At 53.6% G+C, this 21707-nt stretch overlaps 1 protein-coding gene across 1 annotated transcript in view; it reads left to right on the top strand.

Annotated features, from left to right (window-relative positions):
- The window catches only part of AGRN (agrin), a 122054-nt gene that overhangs the window by 31367 nt on the left and 68980 nt on the right, over positions 1-21707 (top strand). Inside the window, exon 3 of the mRNA XM_069874668.1 lies at positions 15117-15137. Coding sequence (XP_069730769.1) covers positions 15117-15137 — 21 coding nt within the window. The remainder of the gene's footprint in view (positions 1-15116; positions 15138-21707) is intronic.

Below are 21707 nucleotides of genomic sequence, written 5' to 3'. Positions count from 1 at the left end.
GCAAGCTGCGTGGTGAGGCTGTGGGGTCTTACATGGTGTTTAACACCCATAGCGGACAGATAATTGGCTCTGCTGGTTCGTTTCTGCCGTATCTTAAATTGTGTATGTGTTTTTTTCAGGGTTTGGTGGTTGTTTCAAACTAATCTAGCTTTGCATCTGCAGCTAATGGCAGTTTAACACCAGTTAACAGCCTTGCAGTTCAGACAGATGGTCTGACCACGCTACGGGGGTGTCAAAACACAGGAATAATTGTTTACAGGCAGAAAACTGCCTACATGGCAATCAACATCCAAAATCTGTTAGAATTTGTTTGGAAGGAGCCTGTGGCCTCCATCAATAAAGGATGTGGGCAGGGGGCTGCGTCTCCCCAGAGGAGGGGCTGTCAGAGCAGCTTAAAGGTGGGAGAATCCTCATAGAATGAAGAAAGGTTTGGGTTGGAAGGGACCTCAAAGCCCATCCAGTTCCACCCCCTGCGATTGGCAGGGACACCATCCAGCCTGGCCTTGAACCCCTCCAGGGATGGGGCAGCTGCTGCTCTGAGCAACCTGGGCCAGTGCTTCCCTACCCTCGCAAGAGAGCATTTCTTCCTAAGATCTCATCTCAATATCCCATTATTTTAGCTTAAAACCATTCCTCCTTGACCTATCCCTGTGCTCTCCGATAAATCGTGGGGCTTGCCTGGTGTCCTGGGGTAAACAGTGTGACCCAGCCAAGCTGGCAGGCGTTGTCCTCTGTCTTCCAGCCACTCAACTCCTGGGAAATAAGTGCTAAGAACACAAGATGCTTTATGGTCACAGCTCACCCCTCGTGGGCTGCAGTGGCTCACTGATTAAAGGCATGATGGAGCATGAACCCTTGCTTCTGCGTTCGTGGGGAGAGTCCTGGGCTGGAGAGGTGGCTGCAGCAGCATGGTCTTCCCTGCCTTGCCTTGGCCGAGAGGAGCAGGGCACATTCCTCTGCCCTGACTTCAAAGGTTGTTGCTGCATATACAGAGCCCAGCAGCCTTGGCAACCCTTGCTGGCTGGAGCATTGGCAGCAGCTGTTTGCTGCTGTTCCCTGGCTCTGCTGGGCTCTCGCTGCCCTTTTGGCCTTACGGCTTTGGGAGAGATGCCCGCTCCCTTGCGACAGGAGCCAGGGTATGTGCTAGGGGTATGTGACTCCGCTTTCCCCTGGCCTGCTGCTCCCACACCCCTTCCAAGTGGTTTGTACCTGCTCTCTGAGGCTGTACTGTCCCCTGTGCTGGTCTCAAGGGCATCTTGGAGCTCCTCTAACATGCATTTTGGTGGTGCCTGGTGACAGAACAAGGGGCAACGGGCACATGGAAAAACTTCTTTCCTGTGTGGGTGAGGGAGCGCCGGTCCAGGCTGCCCAGGGAGGTGTGGAGTCTCCTTCTCTGGAGAGATCCAAACCTTCCTGGACGCTCCTGTGCAGCTGCTGGAGATGACCACGCTTTTAGCAGGGGTGTTGGACTGGATGAGCTCCAGAATTCCCTTCCAACCCCAACCATTCTGGGATGTTGTGACTGACATCCTTAGGTCTCCTCAGGCAAAGTCTTCCTGGTCCCATGGTTTGTCCCCTGCTTAGGCAGTAGGGGAGAGTAGTGTCCCCTTTTGTGTCCAGGGCAGGGTGAGTGAGGGGACTGGGTCATCCTGCGCGCTTCTGGAGAGGTTGGGGCTTTTCCAGCCCTGGCTGCTTGCTCAGCTTTTTCCAAGCCATCCAGGTGACTTCAGCTGCTGTCCCTGTGCTGGGAGAGTTGCTGCAGCCCCATTAGGAGATTAAAACCTGCCATTAAGAAATGAGACTGACGCAGCGTGCGCCAGCAGTAGTTTCTTGCTCTCAGCTCTTCCAGCTGGTTGTGATTCACTGGCTCTCTGAAGTTTGAGCTTTGCCTGCCTGATCCCAGCCTTCAGAGGGGGCTGCAGAAGAGGATGTGTAGTAGTTGTGTGTTCCCATCACAGAGAATTTCAGGTACATCCCTTGTGGTAGAAGAGGAGCCTGTGTTGCACTGAACAGATGTGGTAGGGAGGTTGTAGAGGAAGAGGTGTTTGTTAATGGGTTTGCCAGCAGCAGCCACTGAAGGTCCTTTGCAAGCATTTGCTGTATGACCTGTGTGTCTGGTGCACGTGGTGATGTGAGACAGATGGACCTGGGACCTCCAGGACAGGAGGGTCTGCTTGCTCGCTGCCGTCTTTCCTCTGTTCCAAGATCCCGTGTAATATCCTGGCTGCTGCACTGCAGAGCTCTGAGGCTTTGTGGAAATCTAGCAGGAGAGGTGTTGCCAGAAGAGAAATAAACTTGGCTGCTGCTTTCTTCCTCCTCCCCATCTTCACTGTGCGTGCATCCTTTGACTGCTCCATGTCCTGGGCTGTACCTTTGCAATACCCCCTCCATCCTGAGAGATGCCACTTGGATGTTTCTTTAACCAATGGATCCTTTTCCCTTAAGGTGTGTGACCTGTTTCGTGCCGCACTAACTGTGTTCACACCACTGTGCCTCTTCCTTGCCACCAAACTCATTCTTTGTGTGGATTTTAGTGGGTACCTCCTACCTCGGTGGGTTGGCTCAAGCGCTGCTCAGCCATCCCCCCTTCCTGGGAAGGACAAGTGCTCTTCTCCCTCTTTATCTGTCTGCTTTCCCCTTATCAGTTAACTTTTTGTTGTAGAAAAGAAGAGGAGGCGTGGATAGGCTGCTGCCCCTGGGACTTGGGGTGCTGCAGGGGTTCATAGAATCACTAGATTGGAAAGGACCCACTGGATCATTGAGTCCAACCATTCCTATCAATGCCCCTCAGCACCACCCATCTTCTAAGCAACTCCATGAGCCACTTGTTAGTGACGTGGTAGGAGCCAGGGACTCCACTGTCCTCTGTGCCACTGATAAGGCTTATCTGCCTTCCGCTGGAGTCCCTGGAGATCTGCAGAGGTCAGAGTAGCTCCCTTCACGGGCTTTGATCCACTCCGAGTCGGGATGGGTGTGGGGTGATGCTTTGCAGGGCTGCTGAGCGGTTGGCTTCTAGGGGTGAGGGGGAGTTGGGAAATGGGGAAACCTCTCGTGCAGGGTGGGGAGGAACGACACCTGGGGGCTGGCTGAGCACGGTGACCCTGCCCTTGCTCCGCATCCAGCGAGCTTTTCTCCGTGGCCACAGAACCATCCTGCGCTGCCCGGGGAGGAGTGGAGCGGAGCAGAGCAGCTTTTCTTATTGAATCTGTGGGCAGGGTTTACTCTGGTCTGACCGACTGTTCTTGCTCTGTTTTTTTTGCATGTGCTGTCCTCTCCCACGTGGATTCTGGATTATTCATTACCAGGTAAGAGCAGCACTTATCTTCTTTCTTGGACTGAAAGTGGGGCAGGGGAGGCTGGGATGCATTTGGTCTCGATACACAAGGATGCCTTGTGTGATGGGAACTTACGGCTTCAAGGGAGCAGCGTACATGTGCGTGGGAGGCTGATGATTTGGAGCAGCCTGTTCCTGGTCATTAGCCCAGCCAGCAGAGAGCATGTGGGTGCCTGGAGGGCTTCTCGGAGTGGAGGGAGCTCTACTGTGCAGGTGGCAGGGGTCAGCAGAGCATGTGTGGAGAGGGAGTAGAAAGAGCTTGTCCCCTTTGACACAAAAGAAACTGCCTCTACCCCCTTCTTTTTATGGTTAGAGAAGTGGGAATAGAAGTCCTGTTTTCCAGAAAGAGGATGGGCGCTGTCTGAGCTGCTGAGGCATCAGTGGCTGGGGAGGGATCGTGAAGATGGAGATGAGGATACCTGGGGTGCTTTAAAGTGGGGATTGTCTTTCTCCTGTGGCTCTGCACCAACAGCCAGGGTTGGTAGTGATGCTTCCCATCCTAGGAAAGGTGACAGGACTGGCTTCTCTTCCCACTGTGTGACTGGGATCCACACCAGGCATCCTTTGTGGGTGGATTGAACCTTTCATCTCCTTTCAGTTTTAAGTCATCTATTAAAAAAGTATAAACCTTGGTGTTCTCAGCTTCCTGCTAAGGACCACAAATGCTCTGCATCCCAGAACAGACCTCCAGCTTGTCTTCCTAGCCCTCCTGCAGGCAGAATCGGGGCAGAGCCTTCTGAGTTCTGCAGAAGAGTCAGAAGAAGTGCTGAGAGTTGCAGGACTCTGAGGAATAAAGGAGATGGTGCTGTTGGATACCGTCAGGCTTTTGCTTTGTACCTCAGTACGGGGGCTTAGAGAAGTAGGAGGGAGGTAGTTTTTAATGAGGTTTATTTTGTTTTCCCCCTTGTTTTACCACTAAGGCTCCAGGCAGCTACACGTCCTGCACTGAACCTCACTTCCAGCTCTGCTGGCCTCTGCTGCTGGCTCAGAACTTGTTTGTTTGGAGTGACTGGCTGCTGCCTCTCTAATCCTGCTTTACCTGGCTGTGGGCGTTTGTGCCACACTGTCTCCCAGCTTGTTTCCTTTCATGCTAATGATCCCTTAGAACAGCCCCGTTTGCTCACAGCACTTTGCAGTTAGAGATTGTTCTGCATCCTGGCGTCTGTCCCTTGGATTTTGCTGCACTCAAAAAGAGTTTGCCCTGCCCTGGCTCTCCTTACACCTGAAAAGAGCAGGGGTTTTCCCTCTAAGGGATGTGCAAGTGTGAGCACAGGGGAATGTGAACACTCAGTGCTGGTATTTATGATCTCAGGTTGCACTGGGAGAGGTTTAGACTGGATATTAGGAAAAAAATATTTACAGAAAGAGTGGTGAAGCATTGGAATGGGCTGCCCAGAGAAGTGGTGGGTTCCCTGTCCTTGGAGGGGTTCAAAAAGCCTGTAGCTGTGGCACTTTGGGACATGGTTTAGCAGGAAAGGTGGGCTGGATGAGCTGAGAGGTCTTTTCCAACCTTAATGATTCTACGATTCTATTTCTGCTGGGAGTTTTTTGGGGGCATATGTCTGTTATGAACTGCCTGCTTGTTCCCTTACCAAGAGGAGAAAAGGGTCAGCTTATGCTTAAAAGGAAAGTGTGAGGTTAATGGTCAGTGCAAGCACCACGTTCTCACTCACCGATAACTTCCCTTCTGGAAACAAAACCCACATGGGTTTGGCTGTGGTGGAGATCGATAGGATTTATAGAGGCTGTTCAAAATCTTCGGGGTCAGTTGGTCAAGTGGGGTGAATTGGGAGAGCTTCACCAAAGGTTATAACGCTTAATTGGGAGCAGTGCCTGCAGTCTGGGGTTGTGATTTAAGAGGAAACCTGACCCTGTCTGCGCAGCCTCTGTGCTGGGGGAGCCGGCAGCCGCTGCAGGTGCTGTTAAAGAGCTCTCACACAAAAGCCCAATAGGGTTTAATTGCCTCAGCATCATTTTAAGAGCACTAACACCACCTCTAGCCTTTATTTTTTACCTGGTCTCTGCTGTTTTCCTTGTGCATTAGCTTATCAGATGGCTTAACCAAGGGCTACTCCTCCTGCATTGCAGATGCTCCAGGAAGGGACACTTTGGCCTTTTAAAGACAATTTAGAAGCATAGAATAAGTTTGGGTTGGAAGATCCCTTAAAGGTCATCTAGTTCCATCCCCCCTGCCATGGGCAGGGACACCTCCCACGGGATCAGGGGCTCCAAGCCCCATCCAACCTGGCCTTGAACACCCTCAGGGATGGAGCAGCCACAGCTTCCCTGGGCAACCTGTTCCAGGTCCTCACCACTCCCATAGTGAAGAAATTCTTCCTTCTGTCCGGTCTATTTGCATCCTTCCTCCTGGGAGATGCAAGATCTCAGTAACCTGTGAAGTGCTGTGCCCACCCATGCGTAGGGATGTGAGTTAGTAGAGGGCAGGTATGGTTGGAATTGATGATTTCAAAGGTCTTTTCCAACCTAATGGTTCTATGGATACATATAATAGCTGGAGAGCAGCTTACTGGAGCGAGGAAGGGGCCAAGGGAGCTGCTTTGCTGGCATCACGCTGGGACAGGAGGGGCAGTGGGGAAATGCTGGAGCTTAAATAGGTTGAAGGTGGTAGAGCAAAAGCAGGATTTGTGCTGGAATCAGGCAGGAGTGAGATTAGTAGTCTGGTGATGGGAAGCAGTGGAGGATGCTACGTTTTCTTTAAACAATTAAGAGGGAATTTTCTTCAGCCAGAGAGAACGGAGTTAAATGCTGTGAACGGAGGCAGCTGCTTGTGCTGTCTGCCCTACATGGGACTCCGGCAATGACAATTCTCCAAAGGGAGGGAGAATGAATTTTAATGCAATCTTGAAAGACTTTAAATTTTCATGTTAACTTCAATTATTCAGGACAGTCAAAAAGCAACTTTAAAGCTTTGTAAAAAGAAAGGAAAATAAGAGGCCAGTTTGATATTTTTTTTTCTTTAGGATTAATTGATTTGCATTTTGTTTCACTGCAGTGAAACATGGACATTTTAAAGACAGTGGTGTTGGCTATTGCATCTGACAGCGGGGCTGAGGAGGAAGGAGAGCAGCAAATGAATTATGTACTGCCTGGGGCGCGGTGGAGGTACAGAGAGAGCCCAGTGGGGCGAAAGGCTGTGTTATCGAGGGGACAGTTTCCATCCTGGGAAATCCATTCTCTCTTTCTGACCTAGGAAGGGCAGGTATAAGCCAGGCCACGGCTTGCACCGAGCGTGATGCTCTGTCGCCGCCGAGCCCGGGCTCTTGCACAAACGGGAGCAGCCGAGCAGGGCTGCCTCTGTTGGGATGGGCTTTTTCCACCCTGCTGCACTCGCAGCAGCTGGGGCTGAGCCTGTGGAAGTGGGTGTGATGGCAAGGAGGACGAGTGTGAGGTTTCACTGCCTCCTGACCAGCTGTGTGCCGGGTGCGAGGGCGTTGGAGCCGTGTTCAGGTGCTCGGGTGGGTCTGGTTTGGTGCTGCTGGGGTTTGGGCACCGCTAAGTTTAGCCTGGAGAAGAGGAGGCTGAGGGGAGACCTCATCGCTCTCTACAACTACCTGAAAGGAGGTTGTGGAGGGGAGGGAGCTGGGCTCTTCTCCCAAGGGACAGGGGACAGGACGAGAGGGAATGGCCTCAAGCTCCACCAGGGGAGGTTCAGGCTGAACATTAGGAAAAAATTTTTCACAGAAAGGGTCATTGGTCCCTGGCAGAGGCTGCCCAGGGAGGGGGTTGAGTCCCCTTCCCTGGAGGGGTTTAAGGGACAAGTGGATGAGGTGCTGAGGGACATGGGTTAGTGTTTGATAGGAATGGTTGGACTCGATGATCCAGTGGGTCTCTTCCAACCTGGTTGTTCTATGATTCTAAGACATCCACAAGCCCTGCAGGGTGGGATGCTCTGCCTCTGCAACGACTTCTAGAGGGAGCAAAGGGCTCTTATTGTTATCCAGCCCACGGTGCAGAGAAGGAACTCCCCCGGGGACTGTGCGCTCAGGCTTGGCAGCAGTGAGCGTGAAGAAACGGCTGGCAAAACACAGGGCTGCCTGCCTGCCTCCTGCGCCCGCTGCCCTCCGTGGGGTGCAGGGAGGGAGCTCCGCTGCAGCTGAGATCCCTGCTGTTCATGCTGAAATGCAGCTCGCTCTTGGTGGGGACTCTCAGCCGAGCCTCTGCCTCCTGCTTGGAGCATCCTCAATCCCCACCGATTTCAGCAGCCTGGGCGCTCCCAGCTCTTGGAAGGGAGATGCTGCTCATCTTGCCTGTGCCCGAGGGACGCGTTTGCTGCTGGCTGCACAGCTCTTCCTTGAACAAGGCGCTCGCTGCTCTCGGTCCTGTGCTCTTTCTCACTCAGCGCGGGGCATCTGTCTGCGTTTCTGTTTCGGATCCCCAGCAGGCTGATGCCTTGCCTCCCTTTGAAGGTGCCCCACTGGTGCAGAGGGGCTCCGTAGCACAAACACGTCTTTTATTCCCTGCTGCTGAGAGCTGCCAGGCCTGGCTCTCTTCCCAGAAAGCAGTGCTGGTTTAGAACATAAGCAGCTATTGTCTTAGCCCCGGAGACTGCGATCTGAGCTCTGCTGGCGTTGGGGAGGCGGGGGAGAGGGGATACAGCATGCTAAAGGGACTTGAGAAAGGAGCCCAAGGAATAGGGGAGATTTGCAGGCTCTCAATTATGCTCGTCTCACCAAAAATAATGCCGGTGCCTGCTCCTCTTTTGACATTGGAATCGCTCTTCCACCCTGTCCCTGGGGATGGCTGTTGCAGTTATTTTATGTCTAGCAAAGACTGGGTCCTTTGTTTTGCATGGGCTGGAGAAGGAAATGAGGGGGGGAAGAGTGGCCTTACAGTAAGGGTCTCCCACTGGGAGCATTTCCCACTGCAGCGGGGACCCTCACATTATCCCAAGTGCAGGGATGGGAAGGATGCTCATTGCTCATCCTGCTCGCTGCGGGATGTCAGGGGTTGATTCATGCTGTGGGTACGAGGTGCTGCTTCCCAGGGTTTTCTGTCTTGGGATGATGAAGCACGGGCCCCTGCGCAGGGGCTGCATCCCAGCTCAGCATCCCCAGGAGGGAATGAGACCCTGGGGAGGACAGCAGTGCAGCAGAGCTGGGCATGCTGGTGCTTAACTGCTGCTCACTTGCCACTGTTCCTGCGTTGTGGAGTGCAAGGAGGCAGGATTATGAAGATACCTGCTGTAAATCAGAGATTCTGCCTGTGGTTTTATTCTAAGAAGTTGAAATTCAGCATAAGGACAAAGGTGTGATTTGGTAAATTGAATAGGTGGTGAGTTTTCACCGGATGGGCAGGGAAATTTGTGCAGCATGGAGAAAAGAAAGGCTCTGGGTACCACAAGGACTCAGAAGGGCCAAGGGCTGAGCAGAGAGGGTCTTGTCCTGTCCCTGAGGTGGCCTGTGACTATCCCCCCTTGTTTTGCGTCTTCCAGTTCCAGGGAACAGAAACGGCTCTGCAGTTCCGTGCAAGGACCTGATTGACCTGTTCTTATTTGCGCCTTTGGCTTTGATTTGTTCTGGATTTAGCCCTGTAATCCAAGGAAAATCACTCCACAGATAAAATTACAAGCGGAGATGGTTGGATAAGGGAAGCCTGGAGTCCCTGCCAGATCCTCTAACCAGCCTTGAGTTGCAGGGAAGGGGACAAGTTCCTGGAGTGTCTCGTGCCTGGTTTTCCCCTTATGAAAGCAGGGAGGGTGCAAGGGAGCTAATCACGAGGCTATTTCACGAATCATTTGTCTGTGATGAGCCGTGCTCCAGGAAGAGGGTTTGAGATGCTGGGTTTTTCAGCTTAATCTGCTGGAGCAGCGATCCTCTGCCACTTGGACGCCTGCAGCCAGCCCAGGCTGAGTAAACTTCCCCTGGCTTCAGTAAAAATGTTAGTGTAGAGAGCCTCTGCCCTGCGGGTTTTTCCCTTTCCCCCCATCAGTTCATCCCGGTACCCAACCCACGGCAGCTTCTTAAAAGTGCGTTTGGTGGTGGCACAGAGGGGAAACCTCAAATCCGTGCAAAGCAATTACGGCTAATGAGACACTTCCTACACATCTGGCTTCAATTTGCGCTGTGTTTCGGGGACTGTTCTTCAGAGCTTGTTCTTCTGAGGCTGGGAAGGGAGGAAGATGGGATAATCCCTGCCTCCTCTTCTCCCTTCAACAGGACCCTTCTCCCAAGGTGGCACTCGGGCTGCTCGTTAGCTCCCATTTCGCTTGGCAAACCTAAACAATTAACGCGCAAAATTGCACCTCTCTGGGGAGGCTGGGATTCAGCAGCAGCAATTATTGGATGCTGATCGCATGCCAATTGATTGATATGTTTTTGAGAGTGAGTGTAATGTGTTTAATTAGTGTGCAGTTTACAAAAGCAGGGATGCCTGGATGCCCCAGACTTAAGAAAATATCTGAATTAAGTGCCAACTGCAAAGAAAACGGAGAAATTTTCTAATTTAGTGTGTGCAATTGCTTGGTTTTCATTTCTTTGTGTAGGGATTTAATGTTAAATTGATGGAAATTGTCTCTGGCTCTTCTGGCTTCCAGTACTCCAAGGGGCTGTGGGAAAGCTGGGGAGGGGCAGGGAGTGCAGGGATAGGATGAGGGGAACGGTTTTAAGCAGAAAAAGGGAAGATCAAGATGAGATGTTAGGAAGAAATTCTTCTTGATGAGGATGGGGAGGCCCTGGCCCAGGTTGCTCAGAGAAGCTGTGGCTGCCCCATCCCTGGAGGGGTTCAAGGCCAAGTTGGATGGGGCTTGGAGCCCCTGATCCAGTGGGAGGTGGCTCTGGCTGGGAGGTGGGTGCCTGTGGAACCTTGGTACCCGGACATCAAGCTCTTCCAGACATCCTACGATGGCCTTTGTGTGGATTAGGTAAGCTGGAACCACAGGGCTTCATCTCCGGTTTCTGACCATTCCGATCAGGTCCCTGCTTGAACAAAGATTTCTGTAGATCCTGGACTCTTCTGGCTGCTGGTTTTGGCAGCCGAATGCGTTGTTATCTCAGTATAGAGTGTGGCCTTGGGGCAGGATGCAGAGAAACAGTAGGGAGGGTCATGGAGAGAGGGATTTCAGGAAGTCTGTGTTGCTTTTGTGTGCTGAGCAGCGGGAAGGTGGCGTGGGAACCCTTGGCTTGTTTCCTTGGGAATGAGACAGCCCAACCTGGATCTCGCCAGCAGGCTTATCAGGGACATTTGTGTTAGGGCAAAGAAAACATCATGCGGTTGGGTTCCTGGGATCCATCAGGCATCCCTCTTGTCCCCATAGAGCCTGGTTCTGAAAGGAGGTTGTAGAGAGGAGGGTGCTGGCCTCTTCTCCCAAGGGACAGGGGACAGGACAAGAGGGAATGGCCTCAAGCTCTGCCAGGGGAGGTTTAGGCTGGACATTAGGAAAAAATTCTTCACAGAAAGGGTCATTGGGCACTGGCAGAGGCTGCCCAGGGAGGTGGTTGAGTCACCTTCCCTGAAGGGGTTTAAGGCACGGGTGGATGAGGTGCTAAGGGACATGGTTTAGTGATTGATAGGAATGGTTGGACTCGATGATCCGGTGGGTCTCTTCCAACCTGGTTATTCTATGATTCTATGATTTGACTGAGAGAGATGGGTGCAGGTGGACAACATCCACTCCCATCGCTTTTGTTTGTACGTGGTGGGTTCAAAAGAAGCCTTGTGGATTAAACCTCCTGCCCTACATCGTGCCTCAGCGCTGAGCCCTTGTTTGATTAGCAGTTGTCTTTCTGCAAGGCCATCTTACAGGGCTTCCTCTTCAGGGTGGGATTTCCAAACAGAGTTTTCCCAGAAGCCAGCTTGCCTTGGTGAGTCCTTCTGACCCAAACGGCTGGGAAGTGGTTTGGGATGCTCGCTGGTCAAGTGTCTCAGGAAGTGAGCAAGTTCTGGTCTTGCAACAGCTGTGTTGGGTGACTTGTCCAAGTCACACGTGGCTTCTCAGAAGTACCACTTCGCATGGCTCAGCCCCTGGCAAGAGTCAGTTGAAAAGCACGTACTGGGTGCTCCGGAGAGGGAGATCTGCTCTGTTCCAGCCACGGCTTCACGCCTGGGCAGTGCTCCCCACGCATGGCACTCCACGAGCACCACATTCCTGCTCTGAGCTGCTTCTCTGCAAAGCTCGAGCCTATTCCCTTGCTCCGAGTATGTTTGTGTCCAGGAAAACTTTCCACAGTCAAGTGCCTGACCTTGGAACAGAGCCTCCCGCTCTCCTTTCTTTTTTGTTTTATTTAATATATAGTAAAATAAACTTATTTTCCCCTTCTTGATGTTAACAGCTGCCTCGCTGAGCCACAGCACGATGACGGGGAGTATGAAAGCCCAGTGAAATTTGCTGGAGTTGAAAGGCAGGTCAGGCTCTGGGGTTGCTCATCTCAATTGCACTTTTGTTCTGAAAAGGAGGAGAATGTGTGCGGACTGGTGTGAGCTCCTGAGCCTTAGGAGGAGGGAGCAGGAGTCGCAGAGTGGAAGTTCTGCAGGTCAGCCTGGGTGGGGAGGTGCTGGGGTGGCCAGGACTGCATCCGTTGGCGCTGTAGCAGTGCTGCGTGCGTGGGTGGCTCTTGCTGAATGGTCCGAGCTGCCTTTGGCTCAGAAGCCTCCGTGAGTCACAGGCGACTTTTGGCTCCATGGAGTCAAGTGGCTGGTCTTGCTGTGGCAACTCCATCCCAAGCGGGTGCATCTTAACTCCCTTAACTCTTCTGTGATTCTGTTCCCCACCCCTAAACTAGAGCTAGTGGTGCCCACAGGGGATGTTGACCCCTTTCTCCACTCAGCTCTTACCCCTTGTGCTTCTGCAACCCATGCAGCCAGGTGGGATTTGTGCTTGGAGCAGCACTTGTGTCTTGTCCTGGTGCTGTGAAGCTGCAATTCCCATTTGCTGAGGGCTGCAGCACTCAAGTTGGCAGCTCTGCAGGGCTCTTGGTGACTTTGTCTTCTCTTTTTTGTTGTCTTGGTTTTCCCTGGACTCTGAAAAGCAGCTGCTGTCACAGTCCCATCAAACATCAGGTTTTGGGGTCTGCGTGCAAAAGCTTTGCTTGCTATCGAGTGGGCAGGCGGTGATGTTTCATTCCCCAGCACAAAGCCCCAGCTGGACCTGAGGGTCTCCACACCAAAACTGGACGCACCTGCAGGGGCACCTGAAAGACAAGGGGCTGCTTTGGGAACGCTGTGCTGTTGCACGTGGGGAGTTGAGGTCCTTGCTTCAGTTTGACCCGTATACTGCCACGGTTTCTCACTCGGTGGCCTCGGGTGCATCGCTTGTCCCGTGTGAGTTAGGTGATGCGGTCTGAGCTGCCGGGTGGGGGTTAGTGGAGCGATGTGATGCTCTGCCCGGGGGTCCCAGGGCTGCACGGCATCTGCCAGCGGCTGAGAGACCTGCCTGCGGCGAAGCAGTTGGGTGAGAAGCGCCGTGTGCACAGTAAATGGCGTGTGACTGAGCGGTGTGTGACGGTTGCTGCCGGGCAGCTCCTGGCTCCCTGCCACGGTGCCCGAGATGACCGAGCGGAGCTGGGTGAGCTGCCTTGCGCCCACACAGCAACAGCGGGGGATGCGAGACTTCCCCTGCTCAATGAGAACATCCCCAAAATACGCAACGCCGACTGCCCACGCTGTGTTCCCCGCAGGGGCTGCCTGTCTCCCACGCTGGCATCCGCATCCTTCGCTTGGCAAAGGGTGGGGATTGAGTCATGTCCCCTGAACCTCAGGAAAAGCCCCTAACCCCTTCTTGCAGTGACAAAATCAAATCTATTCTGCCATCCCAAATAAGTTGCTGCTGCTCCTGTGCCTTTCTGTGCTGCCTTGGCAAGAAGAGGATCTCCTGCCTCCCCCCAGGAGTAGCAGAGCATGTGGAGGTGGGTCCTGTTGCCTCTTGCAATCCCACACCACGCTCTCCAGGTTCCCCGAAGAGCCATCTCTCCTGCCAGGGAGCAAAAGGATGCGATGGAGGTAGCACAATCCACGTAACTTTTTGAGAGGCACCAGGACAAAGGAGGGGAGGGAGTGCTGCAGCCAGACACTGATGTTCCATCTGCACCAGAGCTGGCCATGGGGTCTTGGCTTTCGTTTCTGTTTTTCTTCCTCTTTTCATAAATTAAAATCCCAAAATAACCGTGCTGCTCTGCGATATTTTTAAGCTGTTTTTCCCCTCTTCCCTGCATCTCCCAACAGCTTATAGCTGAGAGAGCTCCTGGTTGCCAGCGGGGAGGACTACACGTCACTTCCTTGGCATGAGGCCGTCTCCAGCCCTCAATGCTCACTTTGTTTTTCCCTTCATAGTCACAGTGAGCTGTCAGGACTCTTCACAGTGTCACATTACCCATGTCCCACAACCTGTTGTGGGAGCTGCTGTTAACGTTGCATGCACGGGGGAGGCCTCAGCACCCCTCAGCCTGGGTACCAGGGCAGCAGGTGATGCTCTTTGATCCAGCTGCATCCTTGCCTTTCTCCTCCTCCGTTTCCTCTGCTGTGTGGCCCAGCCTGCTCCCTTTTCCTGGGAAGTCACCCGCCTCCTGCCTCTGCATCCCACACGTCTGGCTCTGCTTCCCTTGGGGCTCCGTGTCAGTCTTGTTTGAGCAGCCATGGAGAGTCCAGCCTGAGAAAAATCCACAAGAAGCACCACGTACTCCAAACTCCACCCTGCCCTTAACTGTCTAGTAGCTAGTGTGAGGAGACAGAGCGGTCTGTGTGGAAGAGGAAAGAGGTTGAGAGTTGCATTTCAGACTAGGAGATCCCCGTGTCCTGGTGGGACACAAACGTGGCTCTAAAGACATCTCCTATTTCCATAGGCATCTAGAATGAATGCTGTAATGGTTATAGGGCTTCTATACTGCCGTGGATTACTTGCAGATAAATAAGCTGTGCTCAGTGACAACTATTAAAATGCTCAGCTGTTTAACTGTTAACCTTCTCTATCATCATGGGTGTTGGGGACCTTGGTTCATCTTGTGCTCTGGTTTCCTAGGCTTCAAAACCAGTTCTGGCCCAGGTGATGCATTTGGATAGGAGATCCCAAGCTGCAGTGGTAAAGGACATGCCCCTTTGGGTCGAATGAGTAACATCTGAGCCTTGGTAGCCTGTTATATTGGGAAGCTGGTATGGCTGCAGATGGCTTGGGTGCTGGAGCTTCCACACACTTCCAAATTGTGAGGTTGGTTTCAGAAAATCATCTGTACGTCAATAGAAGGCAAGCCAAGCAGTTTAACAGTTAGTGCATGTTGGTTTCTTAGACTTTGGCTGGACTTGCTGCATTCTCCAGGACCTCCTTTAGCTGTCCTTCTAAGGAGAGAGCGCAGGCTTCTTCGTGGATCAAACCAACTGTGCTATCTAATACCACACGCTTGTGTTGCGTGGGTGATAGATGCTGAGATGTTCCCGATGTGCTTTTTGTTATCATTTGCACGTACTCTGTATTCTGGTTCTGAGGGTCTCTGTTTCTCCCTTGTTTTGCTGTGGGTGATTTAGGCTCTTGCAGTGTGCAGTATCATCAAGCTCTGGGTATTTGCAGATTTGGGAGCCCTTTGTGCCATAAAAACATGTTTAAGTCAATGAGCTTTGAAGGTTACCAACCCAGCCCCCATCTTCTGGACTGATTTGGGAGCTAGTGCTGCCTGGAAAGGGCTGGAAGAGGCAGATGGAAGCTGCTTCAAGTGGTGGTGACAGTGGAGCATTGGAGAAGGGGGCTTGGGGGAGGGTAAGAAAACTTTGGGTTAGCTGTCTGTTTTCTTGTTTCTAACTGTTTTGTTCTCTCCTTTTTCTCCTCCCCTGCTTTCTAAAGAACATAGGAAGCTTCTTGCTGGTAAGTGGTGGTGTGTCATACAAAACAAATCCCATCTTTTCCATCCACCATCAGACTCGCTGGCTAGTCCATGTCATTCTCCATCCACCCAGGATGCGCTGGAGCAATAGGTACCTTCTGGAGGTGGGGACAGGCACACGCATCCCCGCAGCCTCTTGGCGTGTGCACTCACCTCAAAGGGAGCTATTGCTTTTAGATCACAGTTTGAAGAACTGCTTTCTCCTCTGCCTCCGCGCTGCCCAGCCTGATCTTGTTGCCTGGGCTTGATTGGATTGCTGCATCCTCACACAAAGTGAGGGGTGGCTGCTGCGGCACCAGCCTCTGGAGCGCGGTGGGTGCCAAACTGTGATCTAAGGACTCCTCTCACCTAGCGCTCGTCTCATCTCTGACTCCATCCTCAGCCTCTCACCTTCACCAGCTTCCTGGGGAGGGTGGGTGAGCGCATTGTCCCAGCTCAAACTATGGGTAAATGGGACAGATTTGCCTGTTGACCTGGCTTGGGGCGGGGGGGGCTGTGCCACGTGCTGTAATTTATGACAGAGGGCAGAGCATTGCAGAGGCTGCCTGTGTTCTCCATCCTGGCTGAGCTGTGGAGGTCCAGGTGTGGGGCAAACACTCAACAGACTTTGCCTCTGGCGCAAGTCCAGAGAAGAGCAACGAAGCTGGTGAGGGTCCTGGAGAACAAGTCTTATGAAGAACAGCTGAGAGAGCTGGGGTTGTTTAGCCTGGAGAAGAGGAGGCTGAGGGGAGACCTCATCGCTCTCTACAACTACCTGAAAGGAGGTTGTGGAGAGGAGGGAGCTGGGCTCTTCTCCCAAGGGACAGGGGACAGGATGAGAGGGAATGGCCTCAAGCTCCACCAGGGGAGGTTCAGGCTGGACATTAGGAAAAAAATTTTCACAGATATGGTCACTGGGCAGTGGCAGAGGCTGCCCAGGGAGGGGGTTGAGTCCCCTTCCCTGGAGGGGTTTAAGGGATGGGGGGACGAGGTGCTGAGGGACATGGGTTAGTGTTTGATAGGAATGGTTGGACTCGATGATCCGGTGGGTCTTTTCCAACCTGGTGATTCTATGATTCTATGACTATTCTTCTGGGCATCTTTCTAGCCAAAGTAAGTGAAGCATGGACACAAGTTGAAGCCCTCAAGGTGCTTCTGTCCTTGCTGCTCTGGTCCCCGTGCCTGCTCTGCACTGTCAGCAGTGGTTCATCCCACCCTCAGCTGTCAACTGCCCGGACAGTTGGTTTAAACAGGGAATCCCAGTCGTTAAAACAAACCACGTGCATGCCCTGGCTGATGAGAGCAGCCCTGAGCGGGCGAGGGAAGGGTGCGTGCAGCGTGCAGGCTGCAGCCTGGCTGGGTGCCCGCTTCCCTCTGATTGCTGGTGCTGGGAATCCCGGCATCCCCTGGAGCCTCGTGGCCGGCTCTTTGTTTGGTGGCTGTGGATACAGAGCGTATGTAAGGACGGCATTCGGCATGCGGTTGGGGCTGGCGGTTCATCTCACGCCCTCCCCATGCGTGCACAAACCTTTATGCACATCCACCCATGGTAAGGCTGGCTTGGGCTGGAGGACAAGGCAAGCAGAACGCCTCCCCATGCTGATGTCCCTCTCCAGCCTTTCCAGAAGCTGCCCTACCACGGCAAAAGGTCCCAGTTCCATGTTTATCATGGATGGGCAGTTGTCCCCTGCTTGTAGAAGCAGGCTTGGGTGTAAAGATACTCTTCTCTGCACCAGCTTTGACTTTGGGACTGCTCTTCAGCCCACTGTGCGCTCATCCTGAGACCTTTAGGTTCCTTGCTGACCCACGTACGTAGCTGGAGGAGCAGCTGGTGCTTTGGTGGGATGTGGGGTGAGATGGAGCTGTGACAGCTCGGCCAGTGTCAAGCCCCACTGAGCTGAGGAGAAGGGGTTTACACCAGGACTGGTTGGAGTTGATGATCACAAAGGTCTTTTCCAACCTTCTGATTCTATGACTGGACCAGCTGTGGCTGGTGAGCTGTTTAAAGCTATCGCTGCTGTATTTCCTCCCTGGTTTGTGCCTCTTATTATGTACAATATATAGACTGTATTGTGCGTATTGAGAGGGTTGGCTAAGGGTTTGCTTGGAAACGCGCCCTTGCTGCAAAGGTGCTGCAGAGGGAACAGAGGGACATAAAAGTTTTATTGAAAGCTGCATACTCCTGGCCTGGACCCTGAGCCTCTCTGGGTCTTAGAGGAGCAAGGAGAGAAGCTATCCGAGCCGACAGCATCCTCTGGCGGCTAACGCTCCCCGTGCCTCTCAGCTCTGAGATGCATCAACCAAGTTGAGAGTGTTCTGCTCACGTCCTGGGTGCAGGAGCCCCACCAGCTGGATGCAGTTCATTGCTTGCAACGCTGGCACAAACGTTTTGCTTTCTGCTGCCTCTGTTTGACAGCATGAGAGCTGGATGCCGCCTCCTTTTGTCTCTCGCAGGCTGCAGAGAAAAGGGTCTGGGTCCCAGGGCTGCCTACTACCCCTTGCTCCGTCCCCATCCCAGTGCACGGGCCCCTCTGCAGTGCCTGCCAGTGGTCTCCAAGCAGGTCTGTAGTTGATCAGAGAGGGTGTCCTTTCCCTTCTATTCCTTCCCGTAGGCTTTTGCAGCTCTCCCTGCCTTCCTGGTCCAACTGGAGCAGCTGCCTTCCTTCCCTGAGGGCATGTGCAAGCCTACATTTTTACTGGCTCTGTCTCCTTTCTAGTGATGCTTTTGAGCTCCTTTTTTTTTTTCCACCTTACTGCATAGCTTGGGGGGCTTTGCTCTCCCCAAGGAAGCAGCCTGCACTGGATTTGTCTGAGCATCACTGCTGCGGAGCAGTAGTGAACCCATCGCCCAGATGGACCGTGTGTCCTCGTCTGCACTGCAGGAGGGGACAATGCTGCTGCCTCTCGCCCTGCTGGTGAGCCTGGCTTTGTGTGCTCCCAGGAGGCCCTTCTTGCACTGCTCCGCGGCTCTTGTGGTTTGTCTGCTTTATGCAAAGTGGTTAACAAAGCTCTGCTGCGCCAGACGGCTTGGATCGGGGCCCGGGGCTGATGCTTCTGTCTGTGGAGGGTGCTGTACCCAGCCACGAGCTGTCCCAGAGCTGCCCTGTGGGAGACACGGGCACAGAGCTGCATCGCTCGAGGGTGCAGGTGCGATTTCTACGCAGCGTAAACTCTCTTGTGGCTCAACAGCCTCTTGGGGAGAGGCGCGGTGAGCGTGCTTGGCTGGCATCGCTCAGCTCCTGCTGCAGGGTTGGGAGCAGCGCGAGGCATCTGGCTGAACACAAGCAACCTCTTGCTCCTTTGAAGAGCTCTGGCTGGAAGGAAGGAGGTGGCAGAGCGCTGCCCGCCTGCTCTGCGAGGTGGCATTCAGCTTCTGCTCTCTGGAGCAGCTCTGGCTTTCCCTGAAGAGCGCTCCCAGCACTCCCTCTGCCTGCAGCACTCTGTACAGCTGGCATGGCAAAGGGATGCTTCTGCTGTTAACAGGACTTAACTTTGTGCAGGGCAAGTGCTGGAGGTTCCTCCATCACCCCACGGCCGCTACTCAGCTCCTTGGAATGAGTAGGTGGGTAGGAACTGAGATGTCTAAGTGAGATATTGCTGCTTTCATCCTCTCTGCATTCCCGGGGCTCACTGGCACAATGTGTTTTCTCACTAGTTGAGCTCTTGAGCCTGTGAGGGATTTGGGGATGTTCAGCCTGCAGAAGAGAAGGCTGCAGGGAGACCTTAGAGCAGCTTCCAGTGCTGAAAGGGGCTGCAGGAAAGCTGGGGAGGGACTTTTTATGAGGACTTTGAGTGATAGGATGAGGGAGAACGGCTTTAAATTAGAAAGGGAAAGAGTTAGATTAGACATCAGGAAGAAATTCATCATGATGAGGACAGTGAGGACCTGGCCCAGGTTGCCCAGGCAAGCTGTGGCTGCCCCATCCCTGGAGGTGTCCAAGGCCAGGCTGGATGGGGCTTGGAGCCCCTGATCCAGTGGGAGGTGTCCCTGCCCATTGGAGGGGTGGGACTGGATGGGCTCTAAGGTCCCTTCCAACCCAAACCGTTCTATGATGCTATGATTCTCTTCAGATGTGTTTTTAGGACTCTGAGACCTGTTGGGTGGTTACAGGCAGACCCCTAACTCCAGCCAACGCTGCTGTTTGGGGCAGATCCAGTCTGGGGTGTATCCCCACCCCTGTTGCTGTAGGATGTCATTCATTGTCTGGAAGCACTCTGGTGACAGCTGCTTTCTCGGTGGGAAGTTACCCTGAGTGCCAGGAATACCTGCTAATTTTATCCTGCTGGGTGTTTGCTCCAGAAATGTGCTGCCGGCTTGTTTCATCATTTGTTTTCCACTGTTTCTTCCTCTTTGCACCCTCCCTGTGTTGTTGTATCCCTGAGGAACTCTGCAGCACCAGCTGATCCTCACGCCCTCTTGCAGATGAACAGGTTGACATCAGCTTGCAAAGCAACTGGTGTGTGTTTGGAAGAGGGTTGGCGAGGGCGATGTCTGGCAGCTCAGCCAACTCCATCGGCACTTAGAGAGGCTGAAGGCTCAAGCAATTCAGCCTCTCCAAGAGTCAGGCGAGGTTCTTCCTCTGGTGGAGGGAGTTGATGCCGTCTCAGGGGAACAGAAGCCACAGGATAGTGTCAGCTCAGGGCAGAACGTAGCCCCTGAAGTGTTTGAAAGATCTGTTTGTCCCCCAGCAAGGGAGAGGCTTCTCTTCCTCATCACCCCTGTGTTGCGCTAGCATCATCCTCGCTGGTGGAGATGCTGAGAGCTCGCAGCTCTGTGCTCAGCTGAAATTTCTTGCAGTGCAAATGGGTTGGGAGAGCGGCAGGTGGCAGTGTGAGCCTGCTGGAAGGGCTGGGACTGCTGGAAGGGCTGTCAGAGAGGCTGGGGGCTGCTGGAAGGGCTGTCAGAGGGGCTGGGGGCTGCTGGAAGGGCTGTCAGAGAGGCTGAGGGCTGCTGGAAGGGCTGTCAGAGAGGCTGGGTGCTACTGGAAGGGCTGTCAGAGAGACTGGGGGCTGCTGGAAGGGCTGTCAGAGGGGCTGGGGGCTGCTGGAAGGGCTGTCAGAGGGGCTGGGGGCTGCTGGAAGGGCTGTCAGAGAGGCTGGGGGCTGCTGGAAGGGCTGTCAGAGAGGCTGGGTGCTACTGGAAGGGCTGTCAGAGAGACTGGGGGCTGCCGGAAGGGCTGTCAGAGGGGCTGGGGGCTGCTGGAAGGGCTGTCAGAGGGGCTGGGGGCTGCTGGAAGGGCTGTCAGAGAGGCTGGGGGCTGCTGGAAGGGCTGTCAGAGAGGCTGGGTGCTACTGGAAGGGCTGTCAGAGAGACTGGGGGCTGCTGGAAGGGCTGTCAGAGGGGCTGGGGGCTGCTGGAAGGGCTGTCAGAGGGGCTGGGGGCTGCTGGAAGGGCTGTCAGAGAGGCTGGGGGCTGCTGGAAGGGCTGTCAGAGAGGCTGACAGTGGGAGCTGTGAGGCTTAGTGCTGGGATGCACCACATCCCTGCCTTGGGTTGCTTTTCCTTTGCCGTGTGTCTCCTTTTGGGCAGCAGCCCTGGACTTTTCTATCTGGACGCTGAGTGTGATGTGCAAACCTTGTTCTATTTTCCCTTTTTTTTATAGTAAAACCCATTCACCATCGTGTGTGGGCAGCTGGGTAGAAGAGGTGTGAGCTTGGTGTGGTGTGGGAACACAGAATCCTAGAATCATTCAGCTTGGAAGAGACCCCCTAAGCTCATCCAAGCCCAACCATCAGCCCAACCCCACTGTGTCTGCTAAACCGTGTCCTGAATTAACGTTTTAACGCAGGGGCTGTCTTGCAGTTGTGACCACCAGCTCGGAGAAGGGTCTGCAGTGCTGGGAGAGGGTTGCCTGTGGTCCATTCCAACACTGTGCTTGGGCATCCCTACGCACATCTGGGAGACAGCTGCGTGGTCTAGAGTCGCGTGATAGGAATTAGCTAGTTCAGAATACAGTCATTAAGCAGGGAAACCCTCCTCATCGGAGGAGGCAGCTGGGCACCCCTTGTCCAGCGCCGTGTGGCGCGGCTGTTTATTAGGAATGGTGTGAATTAACACCCCTTTCTACTCGCAGCACATGCACCAACCCAGCCGCCACCCGCTCCCCTTGATAGAGTTTAAAAGCTCTTTATTTCCAAGTGCTGCTCAGCAGGAGTCAAGCTGGGTCCTGCCAAGTGTTAAATGAAATAATTAAAATCCCCACTTTCTCCCCCTCCTGCTCCTTTCTCTCTAATGCTGGTAATTAGCCTGTAAAACTGCAGGAGGGGATGGGGAAGGGAGAATGTGCAAACGCCTTCTGCAGGCTCCCTCCTCCTCCTCCTTCTCCCTGGAGGAAGAGCAAAATGGCTCTCTAGGCATTGGGTGCTGCCAGATAAATCCCAATTAGCTCTCTGCCAAACAGGATTAGGGAGAAGGGAGCCAGGTGAGGGGAATCAGCCTGGCAACAACAGGAGCTGGGGATTTCTGCAAGGTCTGTGAGGAGGGAGAGATTGGCAGCTGTCACTCATGTCCCAGAGCAGCCCTGGTTTTTCATCCTGCAGGCTGGTATCTGGCCTTTGGTAGCCAAAAATGAA

Source organism: Phaenicophaeus curvirostris, chromosome 22, assembly GCF_032191515.1.
Source record: "Phaenicophaeus curvirostris isolate KB17595 chromosome 22, BPBGC_Pcur_1.0, whole genome shotgun sequence".
NCBI lineage: Eukaryota > Metazoa > Chordata > Aves > Cuculiformes > Cuculidae > Phaenicophaeus > Phaenicophaeus curvirostris.
The sequence above is the reverse complement of the archived record's forward strand: the minus strand, read 5'-3'. Positions and strand labels throughout refer to the sequence as shown.